At 39.5% G+C, this 12,006-nt stretch overlaps 2 protein-coding genes across 4 annotated transcripts in view; both read left to right on the top strand.

Annotated features, from left to right (window-relative positions):
- Bbs5 (Bardet-Biedl syndrome 5) overlaps nucleotides 1–1,053 on the top strand; it is an 18,972-nt gene extending 17,919 nt beyond the window's left edge. The window contains exons 8-9 of one of the 3 annotated variants that reach the window (XM_033756369.1): nucleotides 458–481; nucleotides 631–1,053. In XM_033756369.1, coding sequence (XP_033612260.1) covers nucleotides 458–481; nucleotides 631–732 — 126 coding nt within the window. In that variant the 3' untranslated portion in view covers nucleotides 733–1,053. The remainder of the gene's footprint in view (nucleotides 1–457; nucleotides 482–630) is intronic. The other 2 variants (XM_010606939.3, XM_010606938.3) reach the window with 2 other exon arrangements.
- Nucleotides 1,054–3,674: 2,621 nt separating this feature from the next.
- The window catches only part of Klhl41 (kelch like family member 41), a 12,252-nt gene continuing 3,920 nt past the window's right edge, over nucleotides 3,675–12,006 (top strand). Inside the window, exons 1-3 of the mRNA XM_010606941.3 lie at nucleotides 3,675–4,857; nucleotides 8,717–8,874; nucleotides 8,983–9,090. Of these exons, the coding sequence (XP_010605243.1) occupies nucleotides 3,748–4,857; nucleotides 8,717–8,874; nucleotides 8,983–9,090 (1,376 nt within the window). The 5' untranslated portion in view covers nucleotides 3,675–3,747. The remainder of the gene's footprint in view (nucleotides 4,858–8,716; nucleotides 8,875–8,982; nucleotides 9,091–12,006) is intronic.

Here is a 12,006-nt window from a genome sequence, read left to right as displayed (position 1 = left end):
ATAAACTCCTTCGCCCTCCAATTGTATGTATTTTTTTTTTTTTTTTTTTTTTTTTTTTTTGGTACCGGGAATTGAACTCGGGTCCTTGCGCTTGCAAGGCAGGACAGCGAACCGCTGAGCTAAGTCCCCGGCCCCATCTTCTTTTAAAAGTAGAGAAATTTCATAGTTTCTAAGTCATTCTCTTTATGGCCTTTCAAGTTAACAGCACTAATCACACATTAGTCACAAAACATGTTTGTGTAGAGCTTAAAGCATAATATTGCAGACATTAGGACTGATGGACAGAAGAAATAAGTTTTGCTGTCAGAATGGTAGAGGTGAGAGAAAACCATTTAACACAGTAGCAATGTGAAATGCATTTGGTAATAAAATCATTCTGCAAGTCAATTACCAGCTCCTGAGCCCACTGCTCTACATAAAGTCAGCTGTATGAGATACAATTTTCTTTTTCTTACAGGCTTATTTTGCTGATGGCAATAAGGTAAGCACATTTTACATGGAGTATACTTTTTCAAGTTTCTACATTCTAACCGTCAGCATCCACAAACTTATGTGAAACCTATTTTTTGTTTTTTCCTTCTTCCTTGCCCACCTTCTCTGTTCCATCTCATCCTCTCCTCTCCCCAAAAGCAACAAGATCGTGAACCTGTGTTTTCAGAAGAACTGGGGCTTGCGATAGAGAAACTGAAGGATGGATTCACACTCCAGGGACTTTGGGAAGTGATGAGTTGATCTTGAGTTGAACTGGATTTCAGTTTAGAGCTATCTCGAGAACAAAGATGCTAGTCACCTGCCGTAAGGCATGGAATGGTTTTTATATTTACAGCTTTTATATTTAAAGCTTTTCTGAGATTTTTAATGATTGAAGAAAAAGTCATTTAAAATGCCTGTTTTCTAAAAATTATATGTAAAATAGTAATTGAAATGTATGTAGTTCGTAAATGTTAATTCTTTACCTAAAAGCTGTAAAGCATTAGTTTTCAGACTATTAAATGACTGTAAGATGTTGAGTTTAATAAAGAAATTATGCAGCACCATTGTTTTGGAATAAGTAAAATATTCTAACTTAATTATAAAAATCTGGTTTGAATACATTACCACATATCTTCGAACGTAAGCCAACTCTTAATACAAAGGACAGTATTTAAACATCATTTTAGGGGATCATTTTTGTAAAACATTTTAACTATGGTATGTATCCCTCTGTAATGCTTTAGATGCTAGTTTGTAAATAACTTCAATGTAATTTTGGCAAGAATACACTTCTGTAAAGAAGTATAGTTTCGTTCCTTTATTAATTTTATCCTGTTTTTAATGAAACTTCTTTGAGGTGTTCAAAAATAATATAGTATTTTTCTGATTTCTTAAGTAGGTAAAATTCTATGACCTCCGGTATCATTCCATACTTTTGGCTACTGCTTAAGTGTCAGAAGCATTGTACAGAACCTTTGTGAAATAACTGAAATTAGCAAAGGGAGCCCTCTTTCTCTAATGGCAAAAGAATGTATATAAAACATTTTAAAGATACATAACCATATGTACAACCATATGCATCATTCAACCTTCTGCTAATCTGTTTAAAACAAAAGCTACAAGTGGGGTTTCCTCTATTTTTTTTGGTACTGGAGATGGAACTTGGGACCTTTCGCTTGCAAGGCAGGCGTGGTACCACCAAGCTAAATCCCTGGCCCTTCCTCATTTAAATGCTAAAGGATCTCTACATTTTAAAGACAGTTATAACAACCTATATTAGCGGGTCACAAATAAAATAGTGCCATAAATATTCTTTACTGATTTTCAAGCAAGAGACTTCAGCAAATTGCCAGCCAGTAAGAAATAATCTCAAATGTCATCTCTTGGCGTTCGCATCTGACTCACTAATCTTTTCAAATGTTAGGTGTTACATGTAGAGAGAAATGAGTCATTTATTGTTTTAACCAAGGAGCAGCTGTTAGTTTTTTCTAGCATGTTAAAACCTTTAGTGACATTTATAAATGGAAAAAGAATCAGTGAGCTCTTCTTTCAGCTGTTGTTTTAGCAACTGACAGTACCATTGACTTCATTGTGATGTAAAATAAAAGAAAAAAAACCTTTACTCATTAATGGAGACCTTGATGTTTAGAAATACATGATGCCCTGATTGGGACAATTTATGGAGCACTCACTCTGTGAAAGATAGCACTTAATAGCTCAAAGAAAAAAAACCTCTGTCTTCAAGGGGCTTATGTTATTTTGGACACAGTTAAGAATACTAACCCCCCCACACAAAAGTACACCAACCCTTGAAATTACAGTATTTCTGCAGCACCTCTGGGTTCAGAAAATGATCATGTAATAAACTTCTGTAAAAAATATATTACCTGTATATACAAAAAATCAATTCTTTCAAAAGACTTTCATATTTCATAATTAATATGGTATCCTATTGTAATCAACAGTTACGATCCCCATTATATGTTTTGTTTGGGGCTTTTTTGGGGGGGGTTATTCATTTGGCTTTTGTTTGGTTTTGTTTGGTACCAGGGATTGAACTCAGGACCTTGCTCTTGCGAAGCAGGCAACGGAACCACTGAGCTAAATCCCCAGCCCTGTTTTTTGAGACAGGCTGGCCTTGAACTCACTGTGTACCTCAGATTGGCTTCAAAGCAGCAATGATCCTCCTGCCTCAGCCTCCCAAGTGCTGGGATTACAGGTGTGGACCACCATCCTGGCTAATTAAAAAGAAAAATAAGGCCTGTTTTCCAAATTATACAGCTAATATAGCACTTCTGATTTTGTTGGGTTCTGATGATAACATTGTCTTCATAGGATTAGTTCTGTCTTTAACTTTAATAAAAGATAATGTTCAGCCCTTAAAATTGCAGAATCTCTTTAGTGATCATATTTGTATGAGTGTGGATCTTTTCCTCCCTAGTGTTGACTTTTAGGTACTTTTTTCTGGTCTTGATTCCTTCACATTTTTTGCCTTTACTCGTTCTCATTATTGTTTGCCATGTCAAATCCTTTATTCAACAAGGCAGGATATAAAAAAGGAATTTTATAACTTAACTTAGTACTAATTATAGTTTTCTTAGTTAAGAATAGAGGTGAATTAGAATGTCTTAGGGAATCAGCAGTTTCTCTACATTTATTTCACTTCTGGTGGAGAATTATCACTTCAAAGTTTTTATAAAGCTATAATCATAGTATATAAAATAAGCTACAAGTAAACATTTAATTTCCCACACTTCCAAGAGAAGTAGGGTAAAAAGTAAACATTTGTGTAACAGTTGTTGGAAAGAGGATTTTGGTTATGAGAAGTCACCTCATTCTTGTCTTTTGCATCAATTCAGGGAACCAAGTAGTTTACCATGGACCATTTTTAGAGGGGTGACTCATTTTTATGATTCATTTTTCTGTTCAATAAACATTTTCTCATAGTTGCCTTTATAAGCATATCTTCTAGTGCTTTATGTATTTTAAAGCGTTGTCCCACATCATTTAAATGTTTCTTAGCTATTTCCTTAGTGATTAAAAGTTCCAGTTGTTACTTTCAATCTATAACAGCTGCAAGAGTAACTCCTCTTTCCAAACCAGCTCTCCTAAATTCCCGCTGTTCAAGTTGGTGTCTATATTTAGCCGGTGGGATTAAATTGCAAAGGCTTCAAGCTGGGCAAAGCACACTGATCTGCCTTTTTCAGCTAGATCCTTGTGCTGCAAGGAGCTAAGGCCTTCAGTGTCCCCTTCCTTACCCAGGTCACCCACAAAATGGATTCCCAGCGGGAACTTGCAGAGGAACTGCGGCTTTACCAATCCACCCTTCTTCAGGATGGTCTAAAAGATCTCCTGGATGAGAAAAAATTCATCGATTGCACCCTAAAAGCGGGTGACAAAAGTCTTCCTTGCCACAGATTGATACTCTCAGCTTGTAGTCCTTACTTCCGTGAGTATTTCTTATCTGAAATTGCCGAGGAGAAGAAAAAGGAGGTGGTACTGGATAATGTGGATCCTGCTGTGCTTGATCTGATCATCAAATACCTGTACTCCGCCAGTATAGATCTCAACGATGGAAATGTGCAAGATATTTTTGCACTCGCCAGCCGCTTTCAGATCCCTTCGGTGTTCACCGTCTGCGTTTCCTATCTTCAGAAGAGGTTGGCTCCTGGTAACTGTCTCGCCATCCTGAGACTAGGGCTTCTTCTTGACTGCCCCAGACTCGCCATTTCTGCCCGGGAGTTTGTGTCTGATCGCTTCGTACAGATTTGTAAGGAGGAGGACTTCATGCAGCTGTCTCCACAGGAACTGATCTCGGTCATTTCAAACGACAGTCTAAATGTAGAAAAGGAAGAAACAGTATTTGAGGCAGTGATGAAATGGGTGCGAACAGACAAGGAGAACAGGGTTAAAAACTTTAGCGAAGTGTTTGATTGCATCCGTTTCCGCCTTATGACAGAAAAATATTTTAAAGATCACGTTGAGAAAGATGACATAATTAAAAGCAACCCCGAAGTCCAGAAAAAAATCAAAGTTTTAAAAGATGCTTTTGCAGGCAAACTCCCAGAGCCTAGCAAAAATGCAGAGAAGGCGGGGCCCGGCGAGGTGAACGGGGATGTCGGTGACGAAGACTTACTTCCGGGTTACCTGAACGACATCCCCAGGCACGGCATGTTCGTCAAGGACCTCATCCTCCTGGTGAATGACACGGCCGCCGTGGCTTACGACCCCACTGAGAACGAGTGCTACCTCACTGCCCTGGCCGAGCAGATCCCCAGAAACCATTCCAGCATCGTTACCCAGCAGAATCAGGTCTATGTGGTCGGAGGGCTGTATGTAGACGAGGAAAATAAGGATCAGCCTCTGCAGTCGTACTTTTTCCAGGTAAGAAAGGCTCTTGGGGCGAGGAGGGGCAGAAAGGGAAGGACGTTTGCACCATCCAGTTGATTCGTTTGTGAATTCTTTAAGCTGCTTGCATTTTACCAGAACTGATGTCCCGCTGTAGTCCCCTGTGCTTGTACTCCTGAGAGGGCTGACAGATATTTAGTTTGACTGCTTGTTAGTATTTAATAAAAGGTTTGGTGAATATTCTAATTAATATATAACTCATGACTCAAGATTTTCTTTGTACTCTTTTACCCACAATATCATGTTTAGAGTGGTTGATAATCATTCAAAGTCAGTATTTTAGTAAAATCTAATCTTGTACACTCTTACCTGAAAAATAGATTAATATCTATATCTAAATCCAATTATTTCCTCCCCAGATCAAAGTACTTTACACATTACAAAAAAGTAACGATCCGATTTTCTTTTTTTTTCTTTTAGTTTGACGTTCTCAGAAGTAGCATTTCATCTCTTATGGCTTCTGCCTAAAATATTATTTTGCTGAAAATGAAAAGAACACGTGTACATATTCTGTACCCTTGAGGGAACTTTGTCTGTACAAGTGTCACTAATTTGAACTAATTACAGTTGGAGGTTTTTGTTTATAGACTACCACATTATTTGGATCAGAGGTATAGTCAGACATTATTACAACTTAATCTGTTTTGTGAACCACACACAGGACTTTCCAGGAAAACAAATCATCTTTTGTAGTTTGTTTGAAGGGTGTTTGTTTCATATTTTCAATGTATTCATTTCTGAAGGAATCAGTGCCTTAATCTGTGCAGTGCCAGTACCAATCCTGCAGAGCTTACGCGTAGCTCAGAAGATTTTGTTTAGGTCATAGCTAATCATGGCCTTCGGCTCATGGGCACTTGAGTTGCAGAGGCCAAAGATATGACATGTAGAATGTCACACCGCAGTTATAATAGGCTCTCAAAGTGTCTGACATACCATTCATTCACAAAATACTACCTTTAAGCAGCTTTGTTTCATCTTGAAAAGTGTCATAATAATACATATAAACCATGCCTCTCAATTTTCAAAGCAGCAGTGAAAAATATCATAAGTATTTGAATTTGGCCCAGAAAAATCCCTAAGCCCTACTTTTAAATTCACATAAACTGTAGAAAGGGCAAATTAAAAAGAAAACAAAAATAGGGTGAGTGCAGTTAAAACAAAAAGATTATCAATATATTCAGAAAATAAAACTATCAAAGCACAGAAAGACAATAAATATAAATTATAGATCCAGGCCTGGGATTTAGCTCAGTGGCACTACGCCTGCCTTGCAAGCACAAGGTCCTGAGTTCGACCCCCGGTACCAAAAAAAAAAAAAAAAAAAAATTATAAGTCCAAAGAAGTTATAACCATAGAATATTTTCTGAAAACTCCTAGAGTTTGAAACTTCTGCTTTATATTTAATTTATGCATCTACAAGCCTGCCCTTTTGCTTACATTTTATTCTCTTCCATCCTATTCATCCCATTATTTTTATTGATACGGCAACTTACTTCTGGCTTAAAATATCTGCTTGAGGTTCTTTGAAGCTACTAAAGCAGTTATACAAAGTTGGATGGCCAACTCCTTGTTACTACTCATGTCTTGCCACTTTTTAAATAAAAAACTGTAGAACAAGCCAGGCGTGGTAGTGCACGCCTGTAATCCCAGCACACTGGAGGCTGAGGCAGGAGGACCACTGTGAGTTCAAGATCAGCCTGGGTTCCACAGAGAGTTCCAGGTCAGTCTCAACTACATAGTGAGACCCTGTCTCAAAAAGAAAACAAACAAAACGCAAAAGCAAAGAGAAAAACTGTAGAACAAGATGCCAAGATAAAAACATCTGACTGTGAAGGAGAGTTGTGACTCGCCAGAAAAATTTTGTATGAAGGGCTGGGAATGTAGCTTAGTGGTAGAGCGCCTGTCAGCGTGCATGAGGCCCTGAGTTTGATCATCAGCCCTGAAAAATAAAAACTGTATAAGAATTTGGGGTTTTGTAGTTTCCTGTTTGGTCACCTGTGTTTAAAATGTATTACTTTAGGAGTAATTTAACCTTTAATTGTATGCTGTAAATCAATGATGAGAATGTTTTGCCTTAGTAAGAAAAGTGTGGTATTTTCCTCCATTTAATTAATAGAACAGCACCTGGTTTTAAAGTACTCGGTCCAAATCCTATTTTAACAATGAGGGAAGTAGAAGCTGGAGGTTTACGTGGCTTGACAGCTCACTGTGAAAGGCTGGCAGAAGGCGCTCTACTCTGATCTACTGGTAAAAAGCACCCTGGCAGGGAGTGGGGCAGGGAGACCACACAGTCGTGTGAGAACCAAGCCTTCAAGTGTGGGATTATGATGGTTCCCTGTTCCACTTTTTAAAAACAAGCTATCACTTTAGATATCTTGGATTTGAATATCACTTTAGAGCTCTGTGAACTGGAGCAAATTATGTAAGCATTCTGTGCCTCAGCTTTCTAATTTAGGCCAAGTGTGGTTTGCACCCGTAATCCTAGCACTCAGAAGGCCGAGTCAGGAGGATGGGAGTTGGGCTAAATGGCAAAACCCTGTCTCAACTGCCTATCCTGGAGACTAAGTGAGATTACCTGTCTAATGCATTTTGCACAAAGCCTGACATACAGCCAAAGCTCCATAAATGTTTATTATTTTTCCCTATATTATAGACCACTTTTTTTTCAGTACTGGGGATGGAACCAAGGGCCTTGCCTGTGCTTGGCAAGGCCTCTGCCACTGAGCTACATCCTCACCTCCATAGCACTTTTTAATCAAAGAACTTTTTCCAAAAACAAAAACATTAGGGATCACAACTAGATGTTGAAATGAGTGAATCCAAAGCTCACACACACAGGGTTTAAACCCTCACACCACCTGGTCTTTGTGCTTTGTTTCACTGAGGTTGTGGACCAGATTTAGTGGCTTCCACAGACCTCTTCCCTCCTCAGCAGCCTCCTCAGTTCATAGATATTCTTGGTATCCAAAGAATCTCTATTTTATACATTTTTCTTGTGCAATCTACAAGTGGCACCAGAGAGAACAGATCTGCAGCTGCACGCAGAAAACCTTACTTGTTTCTTGGTGTCCTAAAATGCAAAGAGGAAAATCTTAAAATTACAAACAGCGAGGGCTATTGTGAATGCAAAATCCCCCCACCCCTGCACATGGGCACAGCAGGGCTGCTGCAGACTCTAGCCGTAGTAGCAACAAGTTGCTTCTCAACAAAATCAACTAGAGGGAGGATATTTCAACTGACACTAACACCTACCTGTAGCAAAATAATAAAGTCAAACAGGGAAACTAAAAAGGTGGAGAAGAATAAAGAAAGAGATTGCCTAACATCCAGCTGTCTGTGGACTGAGCGACAGGTCCAGCTGTCCCGGGCGTCAGCTTGGGAACACGTTAAATATAGCATTCAGGGATCACTCACACACCCTCCCTTGTGGTGACACCCTCTTTCCCCCGTGTCCTCAAAGCATTTTTCATTTTTAATTATAACTCTTAACACATCTTAACAGTATTATTAGCAAAGGTACTAATTCCTTATTTCAAAGCTGAACAGGACAACGGGAAACAAAATCTGTGTAACAACCTCTGGTCGTTCTATTTTACTCTCTCCTGAAGTCATGAAGATTTGGGTACTTTATATTTTAGTAGGCCAAGCAGATTTTTCTCTTTCTTCTTGTAATTCTGAACAATGATATAGTTGTTCAGGGTTGTAGTTTTACTTATGAGATCTTGACTATCTCAACAAATTATGAGCAACATTTAAAGTATAGCATACTTTTTGGTACACCTGTAAGTTTTTCCTACCAAGCTCCACAATCCCTCCTGTGTGTATTTCTTTTCAGCTTGATAACGTAGCATCTGAGTGGGTTGGACTTCCGCCTCTGCCTTCAGCCCGGTGTCTCTTCGGCCTGGGAGAGGTAGATGACAAAATCTATGTAGTTGCAGGCAAAGACCTTCAAACAGAGGCTTCGCTGGACTCAGTACTGTGCTATGACACCGGGTAAGTTGGCAGCACGGTGCTATTCCCTAAGCTGTCAGGGTGTGAGTACCTATGACATAGTGGTGTTGTTTTACTGAAAACATAAACTCTGTCATCATCTCATTTTAGGGCTGCAAAATGGAACGAAGTAAAAAATCTCCCTATCAAAGTGTATGGCCACAATGCTATTTCACATAATGGGATGATCTATTGTCTAGGCGGAAAGACAGATGACAAGTAAGTTCTCTGAAATCTCCTTGTGATTCGTGTTCAAGTCATTTTTTTATTATGAAGCTTTCTTCTTTTCATTTGACTCGACATACGGAAACGGGACTTAGAGCTCACCTATCGTATGTTCAAAATAAAGTTCTGAAAAGTTATCGAGAGATATCTTCCAAAGGAAAAGAATTAAATGTAGACATCGTTAAAGTAAACATGTGGATACCCAGCACACTGCTAGGAATGAGTATGATACCATGTGACATCTGAGCAGTCTGGTAGCCAAAGAGCAGCTCCGACGGGTGTGATCAGGTCTTTTATTTAGCTGGTTTATAGTTGTATTTTACTACATTAAGCCAATGGGCTTTCTTATTTTTTATCCATAATTAGATAAAAATTGAAATGTACTATTTACCATATTATTTAAAATATATCCATTAAAACAGTGGTGCACAGAAAATATTATTTGCTCTCTGCATTCATGAGAATTCAGAAAGTTCAGTTTGAAACCGAAAAGCACAGTGATTGAAAAGATGGCAGTTACCCTTCCACCTTGTGTCACTTATGTACTTCTTGGCAGAGGTGACGTTCGAAATAGGCGCTGTGAACCAGAACCAGCATCGGACATTTCCTGCCCTCCCGCCAGTCTCTTAATGAGAAAACCAAGAAGAGGTTTCATTTATCAACTTCACTTGAGTTCTGAGCACTTCTCAGGGGACAGGTAATTAGGAAAGAGGTCTTGCAACTCAGAGAGAGGAAACCTGAGTTCAGAGTGCTCCAGAAATCAATCCATCACACCAGGAGCAGGTCTGGTAAAATGAACACTTTCAAGCTGAACATAATGGCACACGCCTGTAGTCTCAGCATTCTGGGAGGCTGAGGCAGAAGGATAACAAGTCTGAACCTAGCCTCAGCAACTTAGTGACTTAGTGAGACTTGTCAAAAATAAAAGAATAACAGTGGCTGGAGATGTAGCTCAGTGTGAAGGCCCTGGGTTCAATCACCAGTACCAAAGGACCCCCACCCCAAACCAAACCACTTTCTGTCTCCATGGTGAGAACTAATCTCTGCCCCCGAAAACTGCCTGATTGGCCTTATCATTTGCCCAGGCTGTGTAATTAATACAGACATCCAGCCATGGAGAAGGAGATGAGATTATGAATTATGAGAGCATACTCCGGCATGGTGGCGTGTGCCTGGAGCCTCAGCTGTGTGGGAGGGTGTCACACGAAGAACACTTGTGCCCAAAAGTGTGAGAGCAGCCTGGGCAACATAGTGACACCCATCTCAAAAGCAAAACAAAACAGAAAAAACTAAGAAGAGGAAGAACTGCACGGACACAGCAGAAAGGAAGGTCAAACACGGAAATGTGTTAGAAGTAAAGAACTGTATTCTGCAGTCGATAACTAAAGGTTATTATTCAGTTAAAATGATAAACGTGGCAAAGAAGCGTGACTTTAAAAGCAGTGGTTTTATACAACATGTCCATATTAAAAGATAACATATTACAAAATTTTCTAACCCCACCACCACTTAATTGTTGATCTTTCCATCCAATGAATATTTAAAAGGAAGGTGTGGGCCCAGAAATTAGCTCAGTGGTTCCGCCACCTGCCTCATAAGCTCAAGGTCCTGAGTTCGATCCCCAGTACCAAAATTAATAAATTAAATTAAAAAAGGAAGGTGTATTACAAACCTACCCAGTGCCAAATCTTATTTTAGGCTTTTGCTTGTGCAAATGGAATGAATGAACTCTATTAAGCAGAGTCTGACTTTGGGAACAGTGGAACTCTGCCAAATGATTGAAGTTATTTCCTGCAAGCAGCATTAGTAACTAGGAAACTGATATGTCAGTAAGAGGCACACAGGTCTTGTCAGTAAGAATACATTAATCTTGAGAATATGATTACCAAGACAACACTGCTTGACAAATGTCAAAGTCGAAAACTCCGAAATGAGTCATTATCTAAAAGCAAAGTCTAAGGTTGTAGATCAGTAGTAGAACACTTAAAAAAAATAAAGGCTAAACTGACTAGCTAGCACTAATGTATTTCAAGAACTATGCTTTTATCAAGTTTTCCAGTGATAACCTGTATTAGCATGCCCGTTGCTGAGACACGACACCCACACACAGTGAAAGGAGCATAGGCCTGACGTGGCTCATGGTGTGGGGGTTCAGTCCACAGTTGGCTGGCTCCAAGGCAGGAGCATCCAGTGGAAGGGTGAGGTGCAGCGAAGGTGCTTAGTTCGTGGCACCTGGGAAATGGAACAGGGGGAGAGTGCAAGCCAGGAAGTGGGCCAGGAACTATATTTTAGAGATGATCAACATACACAATGAATGTTTAAATTAAAATTGTATTTATTTATTTATTTTTTTGGTACCGGGGATCCAACTTGGGTCCTTGCACTTGCAAGGCAGGCGGCGGAACCACTGCGCTAAATCCCTGGCCCTAAATTAAAATTTTATTACAAAAAAAGGACATATTGGCATTAGTCCTCCTCAAAATATTCCCCCGCACTGCAACATGCTTATCTATCATGCTTGACACTTTCTGGAGCAGTTCTGGAAGTTCTCCTTTATGAATTTATGAATGTCTCTATGAGGTATCATCAAAAATACTGTGAAGGCTGATGCCCAGAGCCATCCAACAGAAAGGCGGGCTTATAAAAACATTACAGTGTGTCTTCATCCACCAGATCTGGCACCTGTGACTCTGGCTCTTTCCCAAAATCAATATTTGAAGACCACGAAAGGTAAATGTTGAGAATTAACTCAGGCTATCGAGGCAGCCATGACAGTGCAACTAAAGACATTCACAAAAGAAAACATCCAGCACTGGTACAAAAAGCAGCAAAAGGCCAGGGATGTAGCTCAGTGATTCTGCTGCCTGCCTTGCAAGCGCAGGAGCCCGAGTTCAATCCTTGGTACAAAAA

Source organism: Fukomys damarensis, unplaced genomic scaffold (genome assembly GCF_012274545.1).
Source record: "Fukomys damarensis isolate Sample0158 unplaced genomic scaffold, DMR_v1.0_HiC HiC_scaffold_26, whole genome shotgun sequence".
NCBI classification, from domain to species: Eukaryota; Metazoa; Chordata; class Mammalia; order Rodentia; family Bathyergidae; genus Fukomys; species Fukomys damarensis.
This window is presented reverse-complemented; position numbering and strand designations above follow the sequence as displayed.